The sequence below is a fragment of the Botryllus schlosseri genome, chromosome 1 (assembly GCF_051294905.1).
Source record: "Botryllus schlosseri isolate E-star chromosome 1, Bs_hap1, whole genome shotgun sequence".
In the NCBI taxonomy this organism is placed as follows: domain Eukaryota; kingdom Metazoa; phylum Chordata; class Ascidiacea; order Stolidobranchia; family Styelidae; genus Botryllus; species Botryllus schlosseri.
In genome coordinates this window covers 31,992,773-32,004,967 of record NC_137236.1, presented here as the reverse complement: position 1 = coordinate 32,004,967, position 12,195 = coordinate 31,992,773, and the positions used below count along the sequence as shown (strand labels likewise).

Here is a 12,195-nt window from a genome sequence, read left to right as displayed (position 1 = left end):
TTACGAGTGCAAAATAATTTGGTATTGCTGGGGCAAAGCAATATTATGGCTCTTCGTATCCAACCATTGTCTGTGTAAGTCACTGTGACAGCAATGTCGCACCAGGCATACTTCAGATTTTCTGTCAGATATGGCTGATTTAGTAATGAAATTATGCGATACAATTTCCCAACCCATTCTTCAAACTACTTACATTCAAAACTGTCCCATTCTACTCCTATCGCAGCACGCTTCGTTGTAGAGAATTTGCAATACACCCAACTAGGGAGATTTACAGAGATTCGGCAATAGACGTTGAAGAGAATTGGCGATACACCCCCCCCCCCCCCATCAGAGATACATTCTCTGCCATACTTGGACTCCTGTTTTCCAGGTGCGTTATTGGTGGAGGCAAGCACGTTTGCCAACCAGAGCTGCTAAAGTGCGACGGAAAAGCAGACTGCGTGGATGAAAGTGACGAGGCTGACTGCTGGGAGATAGGTAACTGATATGAGTATGGTTGATGTGGGAAGAAAATATAATATTTGGTAAATTATTATCGACCATACCAATTTCATTGGGACAATGCTGTGAGTTGACTGATTTCGCCTAAAAATGTAAGATTTTGACCTAAAAAATCAACCGTTTTACATTTTTTTACCTTGAAAATCTTAATTTTGACCAAATTTGACCTGATGTCTGCAAATTAGGTGTTTTCCCACATAATGTTAGAATTGTGCTACCATAGTGTCCTATATGGTGTCGACACAAGCAAATCTCACGGCTCAGTGAAATTGTATCACGTCACAATTTCCATTTGGCTACAGGCAATTTGACGGTCATTTTTGACCGGCTTGCCTAGCATTAAATTTGGTGAAACGGGAATCGATCGAGAACGGACTCTGCACTGATTACGAAACTATGAATTTTATTCCACTCGTGGCCCTGGAATCCCCACAATCAGCCTCGAATTTTTCATTGTTATGGAGATTGGCATTGGGACGCAACAATGCTGTCTGGTGAAACGAGAAAGTTAATCTGAGCCGTGAGATTTGCTTGTGTCGACACCATATAGGACACTATGGTGCTACTTATCTTCATTTCTGGTTGGAACCGTCTGTCCTTACGAAGTAGTTTGGCCTGAAAAAAGACATTTTTACCTCAAAAACGGATAAGTTTTTACATCAAAAAACCTTATTTTAACGAAATCTGGCCCGATGAAGAATTCCAGTAGTTAAATAATTGAAATATTTTGTAGTACAGCGAAAGATACTTTCATAAATTGTCGGGTAGAAAGTGTCTGTCCTTACCAAGTAGTTTGCCGAGAATGGAGAAAGAACGTTCGACAGCGGCAGTTGTTGGCTGACAACACTCAAGTTGTGCGTAAACTGCTGGTGACAAACCGTGTTGCTTCATTATGACAATGCTGTCTACATCACAATTTTCATCATGCACTTCTACATAGAAGAACCAATGCCCACATAGTCTTGCTTCAGTTGGGATATTGCGGTACGTTGACCATAACACCATGTTAACCTATTTGTTACATTTGAATGTTTATGATTCACAATGAGCAGACAATGGGCCGTCTACAATGGTAGGCCTATAAAGTAGGCTGCAAGCTGGAAAATGTCAAATGATAAGTTCACCGACAGCGCAAAATCTACGATACAAACGAAATGCAGGTTGCAAAAGTTTCAACTTTGTAAACATTTTTGACATTTTTTGACCTAATGCTATGATTTTGACCTAATTTTGACTAATCGCCCTAATGATGACTCAACAGAGAAGTCGTTTTAGCTTTGTACTGCATGGGACCGTGATACAACCAATCGAGGTTATAAGGCTTCCACGTTAAGAAGACGGTATTGAGACTATAATTCTCGCCGAGTATTTTTACAAATTTCACTATTACAGACCCCCCAGCTTGTGTAGTCAAATGCTGCACACCAAATTTTGTCCATAAGGCGGCACATTTTGCCCCTCGGCACATCCAGACATATCCAAATCGTGATTATTTAGCTTGCACTGGTTTGAATTGAGCCAAATTCGGTGTACAGCATTTTATCAGGCAACCTAATGTGCAGTTGGCTCGGTTAACCTAACACATTTATTCCTTCGGCAGACGGCTATTGTCCGAAGTACATGTACCAATGTCACGATGGGGCCTGCATACCTTCGAACTGGAAGTGTGACGGGTCTTTTGAATGCCCCGACGGTAGCGATGAGGGGCCAGCCTGCGAGGGGTGGAGGTGCCCTCCTTCCAGACCTATCCGGTTAGTAATAATATGTTGTTAACGATTGACAATGGATAGTATGTAGCTGTATACTTAAGTCAGTTTAGTCCTGCCTAGATATCAAGGGTTTGAGCATCGTCGAAAGCTGGTGAACATGGTTTAATTGGAAAATATCTTGATATTCATAATAGCAAACCGTTCCGAGTAGGCTATGTCATGATTATGTGCTGAAAATGGCAAATGGCAATGGGATTTCAACAAGGGTCAAAATAGGAAGATAGTCAAACTAGAGTCATTGAAGGTAGGAAGTTGGTTTTCTGGTAATCTTAGGATTAGGTTAGGCTTCGGGCTGATCCTAGGTGGGGGTCAGGCTGGATTGTGTTTGGTTATGTGTGCTTTTCTTATGGTTAGACGGGCTGGATAATTAGATAATTTAATTTAATTTGGAAAAAATGTAGTTATAATTCGAATTCTAGTCTAATTCGGGGGAAATGTGAAGCTACAATTTTAATTATAATCCTTTTTTTCAATGTATAGCCATAATTCTAATTTTTAGTCTAATTTGGGAAAAAGGGTATACTTATAATTCTAATTCTAGTCTAATTTGGGAAAATTGTGTAATTATAACTTTAATTCTAATCTAATTTTGATAAAATGTAGTTATAATTCGAATTCTAGTTGAATTTGGGAAGAATGTATGGTTAAGTTATAATTCTAATTCTAATCTAATTTGGAAAAAAATGTTGTTATAATTCTAATTCTAGCCTAATTTGGGAAAAATGTATAGTTGTAATTCTAATTCTAATCTAATTTGAAAAAAAAAAAATTCCGGTAGTACGCACGTATAGGCCTACTTATAATTTTAATTCTAATCTAATTTGAAAGAAAATGTATAGTTATAATTCTAATTCTAGTCTAATATGAGTAATAATTTGCTATAATTCTAATTCTATTTCTAATCTAATTTGGAAGAGCTTGAAATTTTCTAGTTGTCGAAGGCTGGTGGTTAGAGTTAGCTTTGGTTATTTCGAATGCCTCCCTATAATTAGACTTGACTATTGTGAACGCGTTGCTATTATAACACATGCCGTTTTGAATCATATTGAGTTGTGAATTGCTTTGCTTTTTTGCAGATGTCCGAAGCAGTCGATCTGTTTGTCCATCACGAGTCTTTGCGATGGCCGTAACGATTGCTTGAAGTCTTCAAAAGATAGAATGGCTAACGACGAGGCAAATTGCACGGTTGACATGAGCTGGCGGAAAAGTAAGTGCGGGGTCCGTGCACGAGTCAGCCTGCGGTATATGGTGAAACGCTCTACAGTGTTTTGATTGTATCTATCGAATGAGTTGAGGAAAAACGGTCACTCATGGCTTGTTTGAAAGATGTGGTCTCTGTAGCGGTGAATAGCACATACTTGTTCGTACTAGGTATCAGTTGTGGACTCCATAAGGAAGTAACCAAAACATGTAACTTTTTACAAGGTTTTCTCGTCTTGTTGATTATTTACAGTTACACGCTTGATCAACCTGCTCTCGTCTTGCTTTATGGCGTAGTTGGTTAGTGGTAGACGTTCTGAATCCTACAATATATTACTCATTAACTTCGCATCCCATTAAGGTCATGTTTTACAGTTTTGAAAATTGAAGCAGAATTTTTTGGAAAAACCTACCAGTGCCATTTGTTCAAGAATCGAATCTCTCAGGCAGGGTTGTAACCAATTCACAAGTTAATCTCACTTTTCTAGTTTTGACTTAGTCAAGTCGAGTCATTTTCAATTCACCACAGAGTCAAGTCCAAGTCAGGAGTCAGAGTCATAGCGTCGTGACTCGAGTCAAAGTCATGCTCGAGTGATATAGAATGGCTCGCATTCATAATATTGTAATTTTCCCCAGTCCTAACAGTTTCTGGCCCCGTTTTTCAAGTATCAGAACTGATAGACGAAATAACAATTTTGTGGTGACTTTACTATTCTTCGAAGTCGCAATGAAATGTCTGTCTTGGACACACTAGCCTCGAGTCATGTGAATTGGTTCGAGTCATGCAGAATGACTCGAGTCAATACGAAAATTGACTCGAGTCGAGTCATTTTACGCATTTGAAAAAATGACTCGAGTCAAATCGAGTCATCGAAATATCGATTGGGATTAATATTTTTAGTTTTTAGGATTTAATCCTGTTGTTTGTTGCAGACAATGCCCTCAACTCGACGCATTGCGTGTTTCGCGGCTCCCGCGAAAAGCCGTTGGAAATTGGATTTTCGTGCTTGATCGGACAGTGCATATCTGCGTCGCGAGTTTGCGATGGCACCTTCGATTGTATTGATAAGAGCGACGAATTTCTCTGCAATCGACGTAAGTTCGAGCTGTGTGATGTCGCAATGAATCTTGCGTGCCACCGTCACTGCTCTGTTAGATTTGTATTAAATTTGAGATCCCCCTTAAGCCCACCATTTACGCTACTCTAAATGCATACACCCGCGTTAGTCACACTCACCATAAATGGTAGATTAATTCTATTATGTGCTATATAAAGGCGGAAGACTTTGTAGTCTAGATCTAATCCTGTAGGCTGTAGCTATTTATTCTTTCTCCATTCTTGGCAAGCTACTTAGTAAGGACAGACACATTCTACCTGGGAATGTAGGAAAGTACCTTTCGTTGTACTACAACAAATTTCTGTTATTTCTATCATAATACGTGATGTACCTACTGGAGTTCTTCACATGGCCAGATTTTGGTAAATTAACAGTTTTTTCATGTTAAAATTTGTCAGTTTTTGAGTCGAAAAAGTTTTTTCAGGCCAAACTACTTCGTAAGGACAGACAGTTCAAACCAGAAATGAAGATAAGTAGTACAATTCTAACAGTATGTGCGAAAAAACTTAATTTGCGTACATAAGTTCAAAATTTGGTCATAATTCAGTATTTTAAGGTGAAAAAATGTAAATATTTTGATTTTTCAGGTCAAAATATTCTGTCTTTTGGTGAAAAAATAGCCCCAATGATAATAATTTCATCATTTTTGTCACTCGTGAGTTTATCATTTGTTTCATTTGACCGTTTATGATTCACAATGAGCAGACAATGGGCCGTCTACAACGGTAGGCCTGTGAAGTAGGCTACAAGCTGCAAAATGTCAGATGAGAAGTTCACCAAGAGTGCAAACACCTACGATACAAACGAAATGCAGGTTGCAAAAAAATTTTGACTTAGTAAACAATTTACAATTCGTTGTTGTCTAACGCTACAATTTTTACAAAATCCTCATTTATATTGACATGTCAAAAATAATCGCCCCAGTATCATATCACATTCCATAACGAACAAAAGCATTCCCATTTAACGTATGGAATAGAAACTGTAACAACTAGAAATGCTTCACGACCCATTGGTTTGAAAACACTGATTTACGACTTGCTTTTACTCCTAATTTTGCAGTGCATTGCGACAACGACGACGGCGGCTGCAACGTACGCAACGGTGCCATGTGTCACCCGCTGTACGGGGTGTCCGCGTCCGGCAGATTCAAGTCTTTCTGTACCTGCCGGCCGGGGTATAAGCCTATGGTGGTACAGGGAAGAGAGGGGCTGAGATGTGTGGACGCGGACGAATGCGCAAAGTTTTCGCCTTGCTCGCAAATCTGTACGAACACTCCGGGGTCTTATCACTGCTCGTGCTCGGAGGGTTATCAAAAAACGGTAAGCTGATAATGAAGGTGTTCTAGGAATAAGAATGAATACTTGACATTGCACCTGCCGCAATGGCTCAAATTCATTGAAATTTTCTGTATAATCTGCATATGTGCATTAGGGGTGTTCAAAAATGACTTATGGTCTCAAATTCTACTGGCTACTTGATAAAATTGTTAGGCTACATAATTGAAACCTGCACACCAAATTTGGTTCAATTCCAACCGGTAGCCGCGTTGCTACAGGAGAAGAAAGTTTCTTATTTATTATAAAAAATGAATAAAAAATTTCAAAATTTTCTGCTCACCCCATGAAATTGTTCGGCTGTCTATAGAAACGATGCTCATTTTTTTTTTTTTTTTTCGGCTCTCCGTATCCGCCGGCATTCGGCAGCCCTCTCTCATATGTAGGGCTGCCTCCCGCTCGGGGTCTTGATTACACAGTTTTTGATTTTTTATGTTTGTTTTTATATTTTTTGTAACGAAAACGTAGGTGATAACGTGATAAATTAAGTTTCTCTGTTGTCTTTTTCCCGCTTTTGTTTCTTCTGTTTAGCTGTAAGCAGTTTGAGCTTCAGCGAAGCTAATGTTAATCTTCGTTTGCTGCAGATGTCCAGTCCCTATTCCGGGTGGACATTTGTTTAAGATGTTATTGGAAGAGATTTGGTCTTATATCTTCCTCATTTTTCCTTGTTTACGGTGGGTGGTATATTGTCACCGTTTTTGCAACCAACTACTGCAAGTTTTGTGTAAGGCGATCCTCTTTATCGCTGTTTGTATAGGAAGAAAGTATCCTATGTAGTGCGCCTTTTTGGGTGGGAGGATGGCCCTCTCCACTGGAATGAGGGGGTGTGGAGGCTTTGAGTTAGGTACCTCTGGCTGCGCTGCGTTTATATGTTATCCAGGCATTCCTCTATCTTCTTCAGTTTTTTATCTCTTTCTTGGCCCTTTTCAAGCATTTCTAGTCTTTTTTTTATCCTTTGTAGGATCTTTCTCCCTATTTTCCGGTCTTCGACCGTTTTGTTTTGCAAGTCGAGATATTTCTTGAGTTTTATCATCGATTTTTTGAATATGGAAATTATCATCCAGTCGAGTTTGCTCGTTTCGAGATTGTAGAAAATCGAATCTTTTGTTAATTTTTTTTCTGTTACGTGTTCTAGGTTCCAGATTATGGCTTTTGCATAATCGCACTCTAGTAATATGTGTACTAGGTTATCTGTACATTTTTGGCAAAATTTACATTTCAGGTTAAGGAGTTTCCCGGTTTTATCCCGAAGCATGTTCTTTTGCCTTCTTCCGTCTCCAAAAATATAAGCGTTATGCGCTACTTTGTAGTTGATGGTCCTTTCTTCATTTTTGATGATATTTTTCCCGCCGAATTTTGAGGCCAATATTTTGCTCCATTTTATCTCGCCCCCTTTCTCCGATCTTATCTGGGTCGGCCTTTCTTTCAGATTTTTGATGGATTTGTACAGGGTGGTGTGAGTCGCCGTGTCCCAGTCTTCTTCGGTCATTTTTAGTTTTTCCACCACTTCGAGTTGCTCGACCCATTTCTGGGGGGTGTGGAACTTATGCGGTTCCGTGTTTTTATATAATTTCGGGTTGATCTTTTTAACCTTTGTGCCTAGCTCGTAGATCGCTTGTTGGTGCCACGGTTCTATTGGCTTGTCCAGGAGTTTTAGTGCGAGGAGTTGTTCTGTCTGGCATGCCTTGACTCTGCTTTCCACGTCTGGAACGGCTATGCCGCCACTCTCCTTTCTGGCGATCAATGTCTTCCTGGCAATTGTTTCGATTTTCTCTGGGTGCCAGAGGAAGTTGAAGTAGAGTTTTGTGGCCTCATGCTGCGCTTCTTTTGGCATCGGTATGATTCTCGCATTATAGATGATTTGCGTGGAAGCTAGTGAGTTTAGGATATTTTTTTTCCCGAGCCAAGTGAGGTTTCGGTCTCTGTATCCGTAGAGGGTTCGTCTTATTTTTGCTAATTTTTCTTCCCATGTTCGCTGAGTTTGGTTTTCACCGTAGTATTGCCCCAGTATTTTTATTTCTGATTGTTTGAGATTCTCCAGATCAGATTTTTGATATTTGTGTTCTTTTCCTGGGTTAATGTGTAAGATTTCTGTTTTTGCCTCATTCAATTTTTGACCGGTCGCACGTTCGTATTTGCTAAACTCTCGCAGTATTCGTTTCACATCCCCCTCACTTCTCACAAGGCACGTCATATCGTCTGCATATTGTTGCAGTTTGATCTCGATTTTTCCGATATGATGGCCTTTTATCGCTTCATCTAGTTGAATTTTCCTCGCGATTGGGTCACAGCTTATGGCGTACAAGATCATACTTAGTGGGCATCCCTGTCGGATCCCTCTCTCTATTTGGATTTCGTCTGTTAATGCCCCGTTTACTATGATTTTGCTTTTCGCGGTGTTGTATATATTTTGTATTAGGCGGACAAGGTGTGTTGGGAGTTCATATGTTCTGAGGATCTCGTACAGGAACCTGTGATGGATCATGTCGAATGCCTTCTGTTGGTCAAGGTTAACAATATATAGCTCTTTCTTTTTCTCATTTGCTGAGTCTATTGCAGCTTGGATGTTTCTCAATGCATCTGTTATTTGCCGGCCTTTGACAGCGCACTTCTGCGTTTCCAGTATCAGGTCCGGAAGTATCGGCCTAATTCTGTTGGCTAGTACCCCTGTTAAAATTTTATAGTCGCAGTTAAGCAACGTGATGGGTCGCCAGTTTTTTAGAAGTTCAGGTCTCCCTTTCTTGTATATTAATGTGGTAGCGCCAGCTTTCCATGTCTCACAGAGTCCGCCGAATAGGTAAGCGTTGTTAAGCAGCGCATGCATATCGCTCTTGATGGTGTTCCAGAAGGTTAGATAGAATTCTTTCGATAGTCCATCGGGTCCTGGTGTTTTATCGCTATGCATGCCTTTCAGAGTATTTAGTATCTCTATTTCCTCTATCTGGCAGTTCAAGTCCTCTTTCTGTTCTTCTGTTATTTTTTGGTCTTGAATAACTCTTATGTATTCATCTTGTAGCTCTGTGTTTTCGGTTTTTGATTTCCCCCACAGGCCTTGATAGTAGTCACCAACCTCTCGGAGTATTTCTGGTTCGGTTGTGAGATTTTGTCCTTGATCGTTTTGGACGGCCGATATATTTTTGCTCTCTTTCCTTTGTTGTATCTTTTGGAAGAAATATTTTGTCGGCCTTTCATTTTCCTCCATGTCTTGGAGTTTGAAGATTTTGCAGAGGTGTCTGGTGTTGTCGTCCTCTAGGTTTTTTAGATCTTGGATGAGGTGATAGGCTCGCTCATCATTGTTGTCTTTGTTTTGTATGTCTAGTATTCTTCGGTGTAGCCTTTTGATGTTATTTTCTTCGGCTATTCTTTTTTGGGCTCTGTGTTTGATCAGATGTGCCCTCACTTGGTTTTTAAAGTGGTCCCACCACTGATATATGTCGTCGAATTTCGACTTGTTTTGATCACACCTTTTGTGTATTCGTTTTATCTCTTCTTGGAGCTTGTTTTCCGCGTAGTCCCTGACATCGTTCTTCCAGTGTCCTTTACCCCATTTAATTTGGCCAGGTTTTCGTAAGTTTATAGTCTGCAGGAATGTGTGATCAGCGATCGTATTCAGTTTGTACACACACTTTTGGACTCTGGCGAGAAGGTCTTCCGATACGTATATACGGTCTACTCGTCTCGATTGCTTTGCCTTGATTGTTGTGTACAGACGTTTATGTGGATTGCGCCATCTCCAGACGTCTCGTAGTTTGTATGTCTCGCAATATCGCTTCCAAATTTTCGCGGCTGGCATCATCTTAAAGTTGGCGTTGTATTTGGCATCAATCGGGTCTTGGATTATGTTGAAATCCCCGCAAACTACGTTATTACTTGGATTTGTAGATAGCTCTTCTGTTAATTGCCTAAATATATCGGTTTGAACTTTCCCGACATCGGGCGGTCCGTATACGTTAAGCACATGGGTGCTTTGCCCGGTTTGTTTATCAGTTAGGATTATCGTTTGTATCCTGTGTTCTCTGATAATCCTGCCTTTTATATCGTAATGGTTTTCTAGTTTCTTTTTAACGAAGATGCCTGTTCCCTTAAAGTACAATTTTTTCTTTTCTTCCTTATCGATCCAGTTTGCGTCTATATCGATGTGGTTTGGGTAGTATATCATTTGGTTTTGTTTTGCCCATTTGCTTATTTTGTTTATGTATGCTCTGTGCGTTTCTTGCACACATAAGACGTCCCAGTTCTTTTCTAGCGTGAGATATCTCTTAAGCTTGTACCAATGGGCATTTAGCCCATTGGCATTCAAGGAAATAATATTCAAGGCCATTTTTATGGGGATAAAAGGAACATCTGTTGCGCTGGTTAGCCTATTTTATTTTTTTGGTTTTTCGGGGTTTGCGGATCTTTTTTTAATCCTATTCCCCGGTTTTGCTTCTTGTGGGCTACGTTCGTGCAGCTTCCTCTTGATGGGGGAGCAGGTAAGGTGGACCAGCTCTCGACCGGTCATCACCATGGTTGGCTTCTCAAAGATTTTGCACTGCTCTCCGGTGTATGCTGAGCCTTTGGGTTTGTCTTGTTTGGTTGCAGTTTGTTCATTCACTATTTGAAAGAGGTCCTCTGGTTCCGATTCAGTTTCTTCTGCTACGCTAGAGTCCGACTCTAGCATGCCTTCATTTATTTTTTCACGTATATCTTCCTGTTTATCTGATTGGTCGCGTTGTGTTTCGTTTGTTTGCTCGTGTTGTAGGCCTACCTCTGGTGAGCGAGCTGGACTGCTGTGTGCTCCTTCTAATTGTTGTGACAGTGTTTCTGTTTTGTCAATTACTTCTTGTTCTTGTTTATCTTCGTTATTTCTTTCTGTGTCTTCTTGCATTTGAACTATTGTAGTTTCTCCTGAAGTTTCTGCGCTATTTTCCCCTGTCTCAAGTTCTTTAACGGCATTGTGTTGCGGGCAGTGTTCTTTTACATGCCCATACTGTTTGCATGCAAAGCATGCAGTTTGATTTGGACAGTTCTTTGCTGTGTGGCCTATTTGAAGGCATCTGAAGCATTTCGTATGATCCTCCCCTGGTGGGTGGAAGACCTTACAGGGTGCTTCTCCAAGAGTTACAAAGGCTGGTATTTGTCCTGGGATATAGTCTTCGATATCCACCTGTCTAAATCCGTTATGGATTCTGGTGCCGCTGTGGTAGATCATTCTGATAGCGATGATGTTACCGCACTTGTATAGCCTGAGTTTGTCGACTACCTCTTGTTGCTCTACTTCTGAAGGGACGGCTCGTATGCTTATACGAGCTGTCGGAGGTCTCGGCTTCTCTATTAGTAAGTTCCCATGTACTGAAGGAATGCCTTTTGCGCCTATCTCTAGGAGGGTTGGTATGAGAATGTCTATCGGCGAATCTTTGTACAGTGTGAGGTTGTAAGTGTTCCACCCGATCTGGTAAATTGAGAAGATATATTCTCTGTATAACTTCAGTTCTGGATGCTTTATTATTGCGTCCAATACCTCGCTTGTTTTGGTGCCGTGCGGCGTTATTATATCTAGAGATCTAGGTCTATGACCGTAGATTATTCTCTCAGTGTTGGTAGCCGCTTGGCTGTGGTTTACGGCATTGGCGTAGGCCATTTGCGAGCGGTTGCAACTCGTTCGTACTGCTTAAGGCACTCTTTGTAAAGCCGATACTGCGGTTGCAGCTGGTTTGCTAGACGCAGACACTAGGTAATTAGGGGCGTCTAGACTGAAGAGAAGGTCTTACGATACACAAGAGAGATTTGTGTCGTAGACAAGAAAGAGTGGCTTGACTCAAGATAGAGCCAAGTCTCTAAAGGAAAGACTCAACAAGTCCTGACTCACACGGTCGAGTCAGGACCTGAAGAGAAAAGACTCCAACGAGAGTTGACTCAAGAAGACGAGTCAAGCTCTCGCAGAGGTAGGTACAGACTCCTACGAGACCTGACTCGGGAAGGGGAGTCAAGTCTCGAGGAGGGAGAAGGTTTGAGTCTGAAGAAGGCTCGAAGTTGAAAAGGAAATCCAAGGACGACGAAAAGAGAGAGTGAGGAGTAGGTTAACCTAAGAAAAAATTATACCAACTAACTATTACGGTTACTCTAAGCGGCTCCGGTTCGTTCTTTAAAGCTTAATACAACCAAATACGATGCTCACCAAATTTGGTTCAATTCCAACCAGTGGAAGCGGAGTTATTGCCGTCGAAAAATTTGGATTTGAATAAAATAGTATTTACGGTGGGCACAACTATAATAAATAATTAAAAA

At 40.7% G+C, this 12,195-nt stretch overlaps 2 protein-coding genes across 5 annotated transcripts in view; one reads left to right on the top strand and one right to left on the bottom strand.

Moving 5' to 3' along the window:
- LOC145435525 (uncharacterized) overlaps positions 1–12,074 on the bottom strand; it is a 349,573-nt gene extending 337,499 nt beyond the window's left edge. The window contains exon 1 of the mRNA XM_080312798.1: positions 12,061–12,074. The gene's annotated coding sequence lies outside the window, so the exon portion shown is untranslated. The remainder of the gene's footprint in view (positions 1–12,060) is intronic.
- Positions 1–12,195, top strand: part of LOC145435343 (prolow-density lipoprotein receptor-related protein 1-like) — a 145,755-nt gene that overhangs the window by 124,528 nt on the left and 9,032 nt on the right. For all 4 annotated transcript variants that reach the window (XM_080312646.1, XM_080312634.1, XM_080312642.1 and 1 more), the window contains 5 exons: positions 374–480; positions 2,105–2,255; positions 3,350–3,480; positions 4,407–4,568; positions 5,654–5,913. In XM_080312646.1, the coding sequence (XP_080168772.1) occupies positions 374–480; positions 2,105–2,255; positions 3,350–3,480; positions 4,407–4,568; positions 5,654–5,913 (811 nt within the window). The remainder of the gene's footprint in view (positions 1–373; positions 481–2,104; positions 2,256–3,349; positions 3,481–4,406; positions 4,569–5,653; positions 5,914–12,195) is intronic.